The following is a 13,787-nucleotide window of genomic DNA, read 5'->3' as shown; positions in this document are numbered from 1 at the left end:
CCTCGGCGTCTTCTTCCCGACTCCCTTGAAAAGACCGCGAAACCCCCAAGATCCCAGCCTCACAAGACAAAATAACATTCCCCATTGGTCAACAAATGTGTACAATCCCGGTATCAGCAAGTCCAAAGCTGAACAACTGCGAGAGAAAGCACTTATCATACAAAGAAGCATTCCTACTCTTAACAGAACAAAGAAGCCATTTTGATTAACATACACAGTACATTGTACATTCTCTCCCCACCAGCAAACGTCATGCCCTCATGACATTACCAGAGTTCCCCAAGGCTTCTTGCAACACATAAAACCCAACCCAAGTGCAGAAAGCAGCGACATAACTACCCAGAGCAGTAGAAATCACATTTGGTTCTCCTGGCACCACATATGTCAACCGCTCTGGGGGGGGGGGGGGAGGTGCCTACTTTTCTGAGATTTCCGGACCCCTTCTGCCGACCCTTCCTCATCAGACCCCGCGGGGGACATTCCTGTCAGACCCTCGTCCTCCCCCTCACTGGACTCCCTCTTTACCTGTGAACCCTCTGCCTTGAACACTCCAGGTCTACCTGTCAGACCCTCACCCTCTCCCTCATGGGGCTCCCCCCTCACCTGAGAACTCTCTGGCTTGCGTTCGGGTTCCACCCTCTCTCCCCCCCCCAATGCTGGCTGCCTCTCCATCTGACCATCAACACCTTCCCTCCTCTCACCCAACTCAGTAGGGAAGGGCCAGGAGCCTCTTCTTCTGGTACTGGAGCGCCAGCGAATGGATACAGGGGCCACTCATCTGAGTTGTCATCTTCCGAATCGGTATCCATTCCCAGGTTAAGGATCCATCTCGGCTCTTCAGCAGCGGGCTCTTCCCTCGCTCGGCACCCTCGCAGAGTCCTTGTACTAGGCACAACCTCCCAATTTGGCTCCTTGTCCACCCGTACTGCTTGACCCAGGGGCAGCAGGTGATTCCGATGGAGTACCTTGACAGGCCCATTCCCATTCTCAGGTTTCACCCGGTAAACCGGTAGATTCGGCATCTGGCTCTCTTATTACATAGGGGCTGGCCGCCCATCGATCTGCCAACGTGTGTTTACTGGGGAGTCCCAAATTCCATAGAAGGACCCGGTCGCCCAGCAATAATTAAGCAAACTTCACCTTTTGATCATATCTCCTCTTATTCCTCTGATTTTGTTTGGTAGCTGCCGCCTCGGCCAACTCATATGCTCTCTGCAACTCCCTCCTCATATCGGACACATATTTTAGATAGGGCTTCCCTGGTAATTCACCCACTTCAGCCCCAAAACACAAGTCAATGGGCAACCTTGCTTCCCGCCCGAACATCAGATAATAGGGCGAGAACCCTGTAGCATCATTGCGAGTACAATTGTAACAATGAACCAATTGTCCAGTATGACGACTCCACTTATTTTTCTGCCTAATCTCCAGCGTCCTGAGCATATCCAACAGGGTCCTGTTGAACCTCTCAGGCTGAAGATCACCCTGTGGGTGATAAGCAGTAGTCCTGGATTTCTCAACCCCAAGCATAGTCAGTAATTCATGGATAAGTCGCCCCTGATCATTATGGATCTGTCTGGGAAGGCCATAATGAACAAACTACTTCTCCCATAACACCTTCACCACTGTGGTCACCTTCTGATCCTTAGTGGGAAATGCCTGAGCATAGCGAGTGTAATGATCAGTGATAACTTAAGACATTCGCAGTGTTGCTGGTGTCAGGCTCAATCGACAGGAAATCCATACACACCAGGTCTAGAGGTCCCGCACTCTGCAAGTGCGTCAGTGGAGCTGCTGACTTTATGCTTTAAAGCATAAAGCAATATCTAAGGTCTTTTCCACCCCCAAGTGTCTGGAATCATCATGCAAGGCCTGGAGTACAGTCTGCCAATACTTCTCCGGCAGGACCAGTTGCCAGTGGCGGGGTTGATCCGGAGGCACCGTGATCCAGTACAAGACTCGGTTCTTTAATTTTAACCGAAGCCACTCCTTCAATAACAGAGGCACGGACGGGTGTTTCGCCTTTTCAGCCAACGCCACATCCCCCTTCTCTACCGCTTTCCACACAGTGCTAAGACCCGGGTCATTTTGCTGAGCAGCTGCCACTTCCCCCGGACTCAATTCCAGCAACTGTTCAGTCTGCTAGGGGTCAGGTCACAGTAAGCTAGGGGTATGGCGTCGTCAAAAACCCCCAAATGGTCCACAGCTCGCTCCAGCCTTCCTCTTCCCTCGTCCTTCACGGTGATAGCAAACTGACACATCGCCTTCACTCCAAGGGCAGGGACAGTCTCCCACTCCTCGTCCTTCTCTGGTTCCCCAAGCTCCCCACGTGACAAAGCATCTGCATCGACATTCCTGCTTCCTGGGCGGTACTTCAGGCTGAAATCATATACCGATAAGGCCGCCAGCCACTGATGTCCTGTAGCATTCAGCTTAGCTGAAGTCAGAATATAAGTGAGAGGATTGTTATCCGTTCTCACCTCAAACCTGGTTCCGTACAGGTAATCGCTCAACTTGTCCACCACCGCCCACTTCAGCGCCAGGAACTCCAACTTGTGAGTGGGATAGTTTCTCTCAGATGGCGACAAGCTTGGGCTGACAGAGGCTACCAGTCTCAATGCTTTGCCATGCTCCTGGTACAGAACAGCCCTGAGACCCTCTTGGCTGGCATCCATGTGCAGCTTTTGGGGATCAGCAAAAGCTAGTACCGGGGCCTAGGTCAGCGCCCTTTTCAAAGATTGGAATGCCTCTTCACATCGATCATCCCATCTTGAGCCGAAAGGTTCCAGTATCCTCCAGTGTCCTGCCTCCGGTCCCCCTTCCTTTTCTTTCCCACTGGGGGATAGCCCGGTGACAACGGGTGACACATTTTAGCGTATCCTTTCACAAATTGGCGGTAATACTCACAGAACCCCCAAAATGAGCGCAGAGTGCTCACTTTCTGGGGTCTCAGCCAGGTGGTCACGGCCTCTATCTTGGTTGGATCAGTAGCCACTCCCTCTTGCGAAATGATATGGCCAACGTAGCTGACCGACGACTTGCAGAACTGGCATTTGTCCAGGGAAAGCTTCAGACCTTCCTCCTTAAGTCCTCCTTTAACAGCTGTTCTTCATGTTCCTCCAAAGTTGATCCAATCTGTTCCCTCACTGAGCCTGTCCTAGGTTTCCCAACACCTCTCCCTTCTTAGTCACAGGGGGGCTTGCCCTCCGCGGGACTCCTTGCCTCTCACAATTCCACCAAAAGTGTCCCTCTTCTCCACAGCTATAGCACACCCACACCCCAAATCTGTAGGGCGTCAAATGGGGTTACGGGCAAATGCTTTAGATATTGGTTGTAGAACGACCGGTACAATAAGGAACAACCATTTTGATTAACATACACAGTACATTGTACATAAACAACACATTCCACTGTATGTTTCGATGTACATGTAACAAGGCTAACCCCTGTAACCTCTCCCCTGTTGGGACAAGCAGAACTACACACAGTATTCCAGATGCAGCATAACTGAACTCTTATAAAGCTACAGTATAACTTACTGATTCTTGAACTTAATTCCTCGACTAATAAAGGCAAGCATGCTGTATACCTTCTTTACCACCCTATTTACTTGTGTGACCAATTTCAGGGAGCTGTGGTCTTGGACCCTAAAATCTCTTGGTACATTAGTACTATTAAGGTCCTGCCATTCACTGTCTCCTCTCCATTTACATTTGATTTCTTAAAAGGTGCAGCATCGCACACTTCTCTGCCCAACACAAGAGTGAAACCCCTCTTGTTGTTCCTTCACACATCCCCATGGTCCAACACAGGCTAAAAACTCTTCCACCATCTATTCACATAACTGATATCACGCTGTATCCTTTGGCGACCTTCTACACCCTCATAAGTTCCAGCTAGACAGGGCTGTACTACATCCCTCGTATCTTAGGGCCTCCACCTTCCTGCCAGGAGTGAGACCTGGGTCCCCTGGTGGTATTCAACCTTTCTCACAGATCCCCAATACTCGCTCTCACTCGAGATCAATTCTTTTGGCCTGGACCAGGTGGCAAGGACAGTTCTGCGATTCCATGAGGACCTGCGGCAGAAGGAAGAGAGGGCCAAAAGGGAAGAGCAGGCCAAACTCCGCCGCATTGCCTCCAATGTCGCCAAGGAGGTCAAACAGTTCTGGGCCAACGTAGAGAAGGTAAGAGTCAAGGGGCAGGCACTGCGCTGGGAGGGCAAAGGGTAGAGGAGGTGAGGAGCTGTTTCTCATTGGGAGAACTTTCCCTTCACACACTTCAGGGACCAGATGCAAAGCGAAGCACAACCTTGTACTGTACTGGGGGTTGCACTCAGGGGCAGTCTGCCCTCTAAACAGGTCTCTGCCCTTATCCTCATGGGCAGGGATTTGGTAACTGGGGCTCAGAGTGAATCTCCAGTGCGAGTCATAGCCAGCTGTGGCAGTGCTGAGCTGTGTTCAAAGCTGGAGGTACAAAACTACCATCCAACACCAGGTTGGCAGGGAAACTTGTGGATGATATTGAAATTTGTGGTAGTGTGGGAGTTATGGGTGGGACTGATAAGTTGGTAAAGTGGGCAGAGCGATGGCAGATGGAGTTTAACCCTGTCCAGTGTTAGGTGGTGCATTTTGCAAGGTCTAATGAGGGAAAGAATGATGGGGAATACTGAGAAACAAGAGGACCTCTGCTACAAGGGAACTTGGTGCACGAGAGTGGTAAACGCTGTGTATGCTGGGGCAGAGTAATTCCCATCATTCGCACAATATGAGCTGCCTTTGTACATGGAGTCCTGTTGATCAGTACTCGCCACCATTAATGGGCCCTGGGACGTTGTTAAGTTGCAGAACCGTGACTGTCTCAGCCTTTGTGGAGCCCACATCATAGGATGTGCTGGATTGTGCAATTGAGTAATTCCACTTGTCTGTGTGTGTGGTGATGCAGCTAGCATGAGGCTTCCAGAATGTCCTCATCTTGCCCAATGAAGGCAGAGAGTGGTTGTAGGTGGGCATCCTCTGGTTGGAGCTTGATGACCCTGCACTTTGTGGTTTTTCTTATATAAACGTCTTGGATGAGAAAGCAAAAGGATGGGTGAGTAAATTTGCAAATGATACGAAGGTTGGTGGTGTGGTTGTGTAGAACATTGTCGTAGATTACAACGGGACATGACAGGATGCAGAGCTGTGCTGAGACGTGGAGATGGAGTTTACTTTGGAAAGTCGAATTTGAAGGCAGAATACTGGGTTAATGGTGGGATTCTTAACAGTGTAGACGAAAAGATGGAGTTGCCGCACAATTTGATAGGGTAGTTATGAAGACATTTGGTACACTGGCCTTCATTAGTCATGTGATTAAGTTCAAGAGGGTTTTCTTTTTACAGAGTGGTGGGTGTATGGACTATGTTGCTGGGGTGGTGGTAGGGGCAGCCACATTATGGAGATGTAGGCATATAGATGAAAGAAAAATCAAGGTTGTGGGAGGGAAGGGTACCTGTACCCCTTGCTCAGTCGTATTGGTCCATGACACCAAAAAAGTTTGGAACCCCTAGCAGGATTGATCATGGAGTAGGTTAAAACATCAGCACACCTTTGTGGGATGAAGAATCTGCTGTGCTATTCTTCTATGTTCCAAATGTCGCTACTGTTCCTGCCTCAGCAAATATTTCTGGCAGCTCATTCCAAATATGTGCCACTCTCTACATAAAGTAGCTGGGATAAAGAAAAGTGGAGTGCTTTGTGGGAGTGAAGAGCTAGATTGTTGATGGAGTTGGTTAAAAGGTTGGCATGTCCTCGTGGGCCAAGGGGCCTTTCCTGTGCTGTACTGTTCTATGTTCCATGACTGAAAGGCACTTAAGTTTGGATGAACGGGGGTGGGGGGGGCCAATTTCATTGAAGTCTAATGAATTTTGAAAGCTCTAAATAAAGAGGACGCAGATAGGATGATTCCAGTAGTGGGAGAGTCGAATCAAAGGTCACATTCTGGGAACAGAAGGACGCTCCATTAGAACAGAGATGAGAAATAATTTCCTTAGCCAGAGAGTGATGAATCTGTGGCATTCATCATCACAGATGGCTGTGTGGAGGCCAAGTCACTGGGTGTATTTAATACAGAGATTGATAGTAAGGGTGTCAGAGGTTATGGGAGGAAGGCAGGAAAATGGGTTTGAAAAGGATAGTAAATCAGCTGTGATGGAATGGCAGAGCAGTCTCAATGGGTCAAAAGGCCTAATTCTGCTCCTATGTCTTAATAGATTCTTATCTCCCTCTCCTGCCCCATCCGGAAGTGGAGCTCTTGCTCCTGGTTTGCTGACCCTCTCTCACCTTGTGTACCCTCCTCAGGTGGTCCAGTTCAAGCAACAGTCACGCCTGGAAGAGCGGCGGAAGAAGGCCCTTGACCTGCAGCTTGACTTCATCGTGGGGCAGACTGAGAAATATTCGGACCTACTAAGCCAGAGTTTGCAGGAGTCCTTGCCTACCAGCAAGCCCGGCTCTTCTCTGCTCGGCTCGTCCTTGGCTGGGTCCGGAGCCTCCAGCCCCCCGGCATCTGGCTCTGCCACGGAGGACGAAGGTGGGTGCCCAGCAGTGTTCCCTCTAATTTGTAATGATATGAGCAAAAATCTGCTGTGCAGTTTTTCGCCCAGTGACAATAATGTGTGTACTGAATAATTTCAATAAAAAACAGTACAAATAAGGTAGTGTACTGGTGTGCTACATGCAGCGCTGAAATAACGACACGTAGTCGGTGAGCTGCAGTTGCAAAAAAGGTTTATTCAAACTTCGCACCCTTGCTTTAAAGCCTTCCTCTTCCCGCCCTCCCCGGGCGGGAATGCTGTAGGGGGCGCGTATACACAGTCCTGCCCCGCGCGCGGTTTTTTTCCCCTTGCTGGTAAAGCAAGCTTGGTGCCCTCTTTGGGACCGGCCTCAATGCTGGCGCGCACCACTTTGTGAGCTGGTTCGAGTGCGCTGGGAAGTGGGTCGCCACATAACCCCCCCCCCCAGAACCGGCGATACACCCCCCAATGTCCACAGTATGTGTCGGACTCTGCTTGGGAGGTCGGCCTCTGCGTTGCAGTGCCTGAATCTCGACCGGCTGCGCCAAGTCCACATGGGCCGATTTTGGTCCACTGTGAAAACCTCCTCTTTCCCCCCAATGTCCAGCACGAATGTGGACCGATTGTTTCTGATCACCGTAAACAGCCTCTCGTAGGGCCGCTGTAGAGGTGCCCGATGTCCACCCCGTCGTACAAAAACGAACTTATAGTTTTGCAGGTCTTTGGGTACGCAGGTCGTGTTCTGTCCGTGCTGTGAAGTCGGTATGGGGGCTAGGTTACCGAGCCTCTCGCGTAGTCTGTCCAGGACTGCTGCGGGTTCTTCCTCTTTACCCCTTGGGGCTGGTATGAACTCTCCTGGGACGAACAGGGGTGCGCTGTACACCAACTCCGCCGACAAGGTGTGCAGATCCTCTTTGGGCACCGTGTGGATTCAAAGCAGGACCCAGGGAAGCTTGTCCACCCAGTTAGGCCCTTTGAGGCAGGCAATGAGAGCTGACTTCAGGTGATGGTGGAAATGCTCCACTAGTCCATTCGACTGTGGGTGGTAGGCAGTTGTGTGGTGCAGCGGTGTCCCCAAAAGGCTGGCCATAGCTGACCACAGGCTGGAGGTGAATGTGCGCCTCTGTCGGAGGTAATGTGGGTCAGTACACCAAAGCGAGATACCCAGGTTGCAATGGGTGCTTGGGCACAAGATTCGGAGGTGGTGTCAGTGAGCGGGACTGCCTCTGGCCATCTTGTGAACCGGTCCACGATAGGAGGTGCCACGCTCCTCGCGACACTGGCAGGGGACCCACAATATCCACATGAATGTGGTCGAAATGCTGGCGGGTGGGGTGGAACTGCTGCGGCAGGGCTTTGGTGTGCTGCTGCACCTTGGCTGTTTGGCAGTGCATGCACGTTTTGGCCCATTCGCTGACCTGCTTACGGAGTCCATACCAAACGAACCTGTTGGCTACCATCTGGATGGTTGACCAGATGGAGGGGTGCGCTAAGTTGTGAATGGAGTTGAAAATGCGGCGCCACCAGGCTGCCGGGACGACGGGGCGGGGTTGGCTGGTGGTGACGTCACAGAGTAGGGTCCTCTCACCTGGGTCTACGGGGAGGTCCTGGAGCTGCAAACCGGAGACTGCAGTCCTGTAACGAGGGATCTCCTCGTCTGCCTGCTGCGCCTCCGCCAGCGCTTCAGAGTCTACCCCCTGGGACGGGGCTTGGACGTTAGGGCGGGAGAGGGCATCTGCCATGACGTTGTCCTTTACCGGACATGCTCTGTCGTGTATTCGGAGATGTAGGACAGATGTTGCTGCTGGCAGGATGACCAGGGGTCGGATGCTTTCGTGAACGCAAAGGTAAGAGGTTTGTGGTCTGTGAACACGGTGAAGGGCCTACCTTCTAAGAAGTACCTGAAATGCCGGATTGCCAGGTATAGCGCCAACAGTTCCCAGTTGAAAGCACTGTATTTGAGCTCGGGTGGTCGTAGGTGTTTGCTGAAAAATGCCAGGGGTTGCCAGCGATCTTCGATGACTCCACCGACTGCCGTGTTAGATGCGTCCACTGTGAAGGCGGTAGGGACGTCCGTTCTGGGGTGCACTAGCATTGCGGCGTTTGCCATGGTTTCTTTGGTTTTAATGAAAGAGGACTCTTTGTCCCAGGTAACGGAGCGCATGATTCGGGCAGCCGAAGGGAGGAAGCGGTGGTAGAAATTCACCATACCCACGAGCTCCTGAAGGCCTTTGATTATGTTGGGTCAGGCGAAACGGCGGACCGCGTCTACCAGGGCGGGCAGAGGGGTTGCCCCGTCTTTAGTAATCCTGTGGCCCAGGAAGTTGATGGTGTCGAGCCCGAACTGGCATTTGGCCGGGTTGATTGTCAGGCCGTAGTCACTCAGTCAGGCGTAGAGTTGATGGAGGTGGGGCAGATGCTCCTAATGACTGCTGCTGGCTATGAGGATGTCGTCCAAATAGATGAAAGCAAAGTCCAGGTCGCGTCCCACCACGTCCATTAACCGCTGAAACGTCTGTGCGGCATTTTGTAGGCCAAACAGCATGCGGAGGAACTCGAAAAGGCCGAACGGTGTGATGAGTGCCGTTTTGGGGACATCGTCCAGATGCGTAGGGATTTGATGGTATCCCGGGATGAAGTCTACCTTGTAGAAGATCTGTGCCCGTGCAGGTTTGATACAGTCCTGAATGTGCAGCACAAGGTAGCGGTCCGGTGTTGTAGCCTCGTTCAGCCTGCGGTAGTCGCTGCATGGTCTCCAGTCCCCTGTTGCTTTGGGCACCATGTGCAGGGGGGAGGCCCATAGGCTGTCGGACCACCGTATGATCCCCAATTCCTCCATCCTCTTGAACTCCTCCTTCGCCAGTCGGAGCTTGTCTCGGGGAAGCCTTCGAGCATGGGCGTGGAGGGGTGGTCCTTGTGTCAGGATGTGGTGCTGTACGCCATGTCTGGGCATGGCTGCCGAGAACTGCGGTGCCAGAACCGATGGGAAATCCGCCAGGACTCTGGTGAAGTCGTTGTCGGACAGCGTGATGGAGTCTAGGTGTGGGTCTGGCAACTGGGCTTCACCCAGGGAGAAAGTTTGAAAGGTCTTGACGTGGGCCAGTCTCTTCCTGGGCACGTCCTGTGAGCTCTCAAAAAATCTGCTCCCAGGAGCGGTTGGGCTACGGCAGCCATTGTGAAGTCCCACGTGAACCGGCTGGAGCTGAACTGTAGCCGCACCGTACGGGTGTCGTAGGTCCTTACTGTGCTGCCGTTCGTGGCCCTCAGAGTGGAACCTGGTTCTCTGTTGCGTGTGTCGTAACTCGTCAGATGTAAGACGCTGATCTCGGCTCCGGTGTCAACCAAAAAGCGGCACCCTGACTGCTTGTCCGAGACATACAGGAGGCTATCCCGATGGCCAGCCGCCATAGCCATCAGCAGCAGCTGGCCCTGGTGTTTCCCGGGAACTTGCAGGGCGGGCTACAGCGGTGGGGGTCTGTTTTCCACTGCTGGTGGTAGAAGCACCATTTGTTTGTTGGTCTCCACACCCCTGCCTCTATGGTTAGCGGGCTCTGCGTCCAGGCCTGGTCTGTTTGCTGCTGGGAGCGTGGCCTGGTGATCTGTGCAACGGACGCCCCACTCTCCTTCTTGGCTTTCCACAGCACGTCTGCCCGGGCCGCCACCTTCCGGGGGTTGCTGAAATCTGTGTTGGACAGCAGCAGGCGTATGTCCTCGGGCAGCTGCTCCAGGAATGCCTGCTCGAACATGAGGCAGGGCTTGTGACCTCCGGCCAGGGATAGCATCTCATTCATTGAAGCTAACGGTGGCCTGTCCCCCAAACCATCCAGGTGCAGTAAGCGGGCAGCTCACTTGCGCCGTGAGAGTCTGAAAGTCCTTATGAGCAGGGCTTTGAATTCCGTGTATTTGCCGTCCTTTGGGGGTGACTGTATGAACTCCTGCTGTTTCCTGGTTGAGGGAGCTCACCATGTAGTAGTGGTTATCCGAGGTTATCTGCCGAATGTGGAATTGGGCTTCTGCTTGCTGGAACCATAGGTGAGGTCGCAGCATCCAGAAGCTTGGCAGTTTTAACGAAACTGCATGAATTGATGCGGCGTTGTTCGTCTCCGGTCCAAATATTGTTTGGGCTGTCGGGGTCACCAATTGTGGTGGTGTGCCACACGCAGCGCTGAAATAACAAACTGTAGTCAGTGAGCTGCAGTTGCAAAAGAGTTTTATTCAAACTTTGTGACCTCGCTTTAAAGCCTTCCTGTTCCCGCTCTCCCTGGGCGGGAATGCTGTAGGGGGCGTGTATTCAGGGTTCCGTCCAGCGCGCGGGCTTTTCCCCTTGCTGGTGAAACAGGCTTGGCACCCTCTGTGGGACCGGCCTCAGTGCTGGCGTGCGCCACTTTGAGCTGGTTCGAGTGCACTGGGAAGTGGGTCGTTGCAGTAGTTCTAAAATCTGTCGACAAATAATCACAAGCTCCGTGTTGTTGACACTGTATCAGAAACTGGAAAAGGAAATGTGATTGTGTATGATCGTGAAGTGTACTTAACGTGCCATTGAGGCAGAGGCTGACAACCTTGTGTGTGCGCACGCACCTTAGAGGGAACCTTAGGGCCAGTATCAGTCTATTTGCTCCCTGCCATCCCTCCCAACCTGTCAGACACTCTCTGGGCCTTACAGAGTGCTCCCTCCACATGGCTACTTTGTTTACACTGATCCCGGTTTGTTCTTCTGTTCTCTCATCAGCTCCTTCCCCAGATTGTACCTCACAGAGAGACTGTGAGGGGTGTTGGCATTGAGTGGACGACAGAGTGAAAGAGTGAAGGGGGATTTGAAGGGGAAGTAGAAAGGTGGGGATGCAGGAGGCAGAGATGTGACTCATGGGCAGGTGGAGAAGGGTGCGGAGTGATGGTGGTGACGGGCAATGGGGGGGGAGACTGAGAAAGTGGGAGGTAGAGAGAGGTGGGTCATGGTAGTTCAGGAGGAAGTAGGTACAGGGAGAGTTAGGGGGCATAAGATGACATGGCGAGAAGGAGAGATGAGAGCGATGTGTGGGCAGAGAGGGGAAACTGGGCGAGAGTGATGGAGGGAGAGAGGGACAGAGAAAGGCTTTGTATCACCCAATTTAGCTGTCTGACCCTTTGCATCGTTGGGACATGGGTAAAAAAAATTGAAGCACCATTGTAGTAACCGGAGAGCATTTGATTCGATTGTTGCTGCTAGAGAAGTGGGAGTTTGTGGGGCAGAGTTGCAGCTGGTGATTGAAGGAGGCACCCTCTTTCATTACACTGACCTTTACCTTCTCCCATCTCTCCTCCTGCGCATACTCCCACCACAGATTTCGAGCCACAGGAAGAGGAGGACGATGAGGAAACCATTGAGGTGGAGGAGAGACGTGCAGGTAACGACACTGAGGCCCGGCGCCGGGAGATTGAGTTGCTGCGGAGGGAGAGCGAGCTGCCGCTGGAAGAGGTGTTGCGCTCCCTGCCGGTGACCACCACCACCTGCGGGCAGGCAACCAGTGAAGACGGCTGCTGGAGCTCCTCGGAGGAGGAGGAGGAAGAAGAGAGAAGGCCACCCAGGACACGGGAGGTGAGCAGTGCCCAAGGCTCCAACCAGCAGTGGCTTTTGTGTGATCCGAAGGGAATAGAGGTTCAAGAGAGGCTCTGGCTGCTGCTGTTGACTGCTGAGAACTTTTTGGCCTCAACACCAAGCGTACGCGTGGTGTAAATCTAATACTGTGCATCAGCCAGGTAACATTATCCCTACTGTAAAGAATGGTGTAGTTAGCATCATGCTATGGCAGTGCTTTTCAGCAGCAGGAACTGCAAATCTGGTCAGGTTTAATGTGAAGATGAATGCTGTTAAGTACAGAGATCCTGGATTAAAAACCTGTTTGCTCTGCCAGAAATCTTAAACGGGGAGGAAATTTGTCTTTCAGCAGGACAAGGACCCAAAGCACACTGTCAGGGCAATCATGAAGGGACTTCAAATGAAGAAAATTGTCCTTGACTGATCCAGTCAAAATCCTGACCTTAACTCGATGGAATATCTCTGGTAGGACCTCAAGATTGCTGTCCACTGCCGCTCCCCAACTCATCTGGCACAGCTTGAGCAATTTTGCAAGGAGGAATGGGCAAATGTTGTTCCATCATGTTGTGCAAAGGTCACAAAAGCTTACCCAAAAAGAGCTGTGAGAGATGGTTCAACTAAATGCTGAACCAAAGGGATGAACATCTCAGTTTTTGAATTTTTAGTTTTTCATGCTTTACAATTTTCCCTCTTCTGTGAAAAAATGTGATTCACAAATGAAAATTCTCAGTTGAATTGATCAAAGTCCCTGGTTGTAATACTCATTTATGTGACCAGAGGGTTGTGGGATGAATACTTCTACAAGGTATAGTATGTTTTATGGTCTTATGAGCTAAAGAAAGCTTTTGGCACATTGGCCTTCTTGTTTTAGGGCATTGAGTACAGGAATTATGTTGAAGTTGTATGAGAATGAAGTTAAATTTCTGGTCAGCTACCTACAGGAAGGATATCAATAAGCTTGAATGGGTATAGAGAAAAATTACAATGATGTTGTCAGGACTTGGGGACCTCAGTTTTTGGAAACAGTTGAATAGATTAGAATTTGATTCTCTGGAGTGTCAGAGATTGAGCGAAGATCTTAGGTATACAAAATGACTAGGGGTATAGATGGGGTAAATGCATGCAGACTATCTAAGTGGGTTGGGTGAGTTGAGAACTGGAGCTTATAGGTTTTAAGTGAAAGGTGAAAGATTGAAGAGGAACCTGAGGGGGAGCTTCTTCACTCAGCTGGCAGAAGTGGTTGAGTTCAATTTGTAAGATTCAAGAGAAGTTTAGATAGGTTCATGGGGATATGGAGGGCTATGGTCTGAGTGCAGGAACGTGAGGTGAGGCATGGACTAAATGGGCCAAAGTGCCTGTTTATGTGCTGTAATTCTCACTGACTTCATCCCATTCCCTGCTCAGTGTTCTTGAGACTACACTGCTCCACTGTTAACCTACTCAACATTCCTTTCCTCTCTATAACGCAGAACAACCGGCGATGTTCAACTCGCAGGCGGCCGAGGCGGAGGTCTTCCCAGGAGCTGGATGATGAGGAATTTAACGCTGACCATGAGGAAGGTAGCCACATGATCTCTCCCCCCACCCTGCCCCCCCCCCGCCATCAGACTTTAAGTGGTAACAGATTCTTGGGAATGGTTAACTGGGATCTAATCCAGGTGTT

The 13,787-nt window shown here is 51.6% G+C and overlaps 1 protein-coding gene across 3 annotated transcripts in view; it reads left to right on the top strand.

Annotated features, from left to right (window-relative positions):
* The window catches only part of srcap (Snf2-related CREBBP activator protein), an 80,852-nt gene that overhangs the window by 31,505 nt on the left and 35,560 nt on the right, over positions 1–13,787 (top strand). For all 3 annotated transcript variants that reach the window (XM_059953395.1, XM_059953394.1, XM_059953393.1), the window contains 4 exons: positions 4,046–4,186; positions 6,338–6,566; positions 11,871–12,124; positions 13,594–13,684. In XM_059953395.1, coding sequence (XP_059809378.1) covers positions 4,046–4,186; positions 6,338–6,566; positions 11,871–12,124; positions 13,594–13,684 — 715 coding nt within the window. The remainder of the gene's footprint in view (positions 1–4,045; positions 4,187–6,337; positions 6,567–11,870; positions 12,125–13,593; positions 13,685–13,787) is intronic.

Source organism: Hypanus sabinus, chromosome 29, assembly GCF_030144855.1.
Source record: "Hypanus sabinus isolate sHypSab1 chromosome 29, sHypSab1.hap1, whole genome shotgun sequence".
NCBI classification, from domain to species: domain Eukaryota; kingdom Metazoa; phylum Chordata; class Chondrichthyes; order Myliobatiformes; family Dasyatidae; genus Hypanus; species Hypanus sabinus.
Note: the sequence above shows the minus strand (reverse complement) of the source record. Positions and strands in the feature narration are given on the sequence as shown.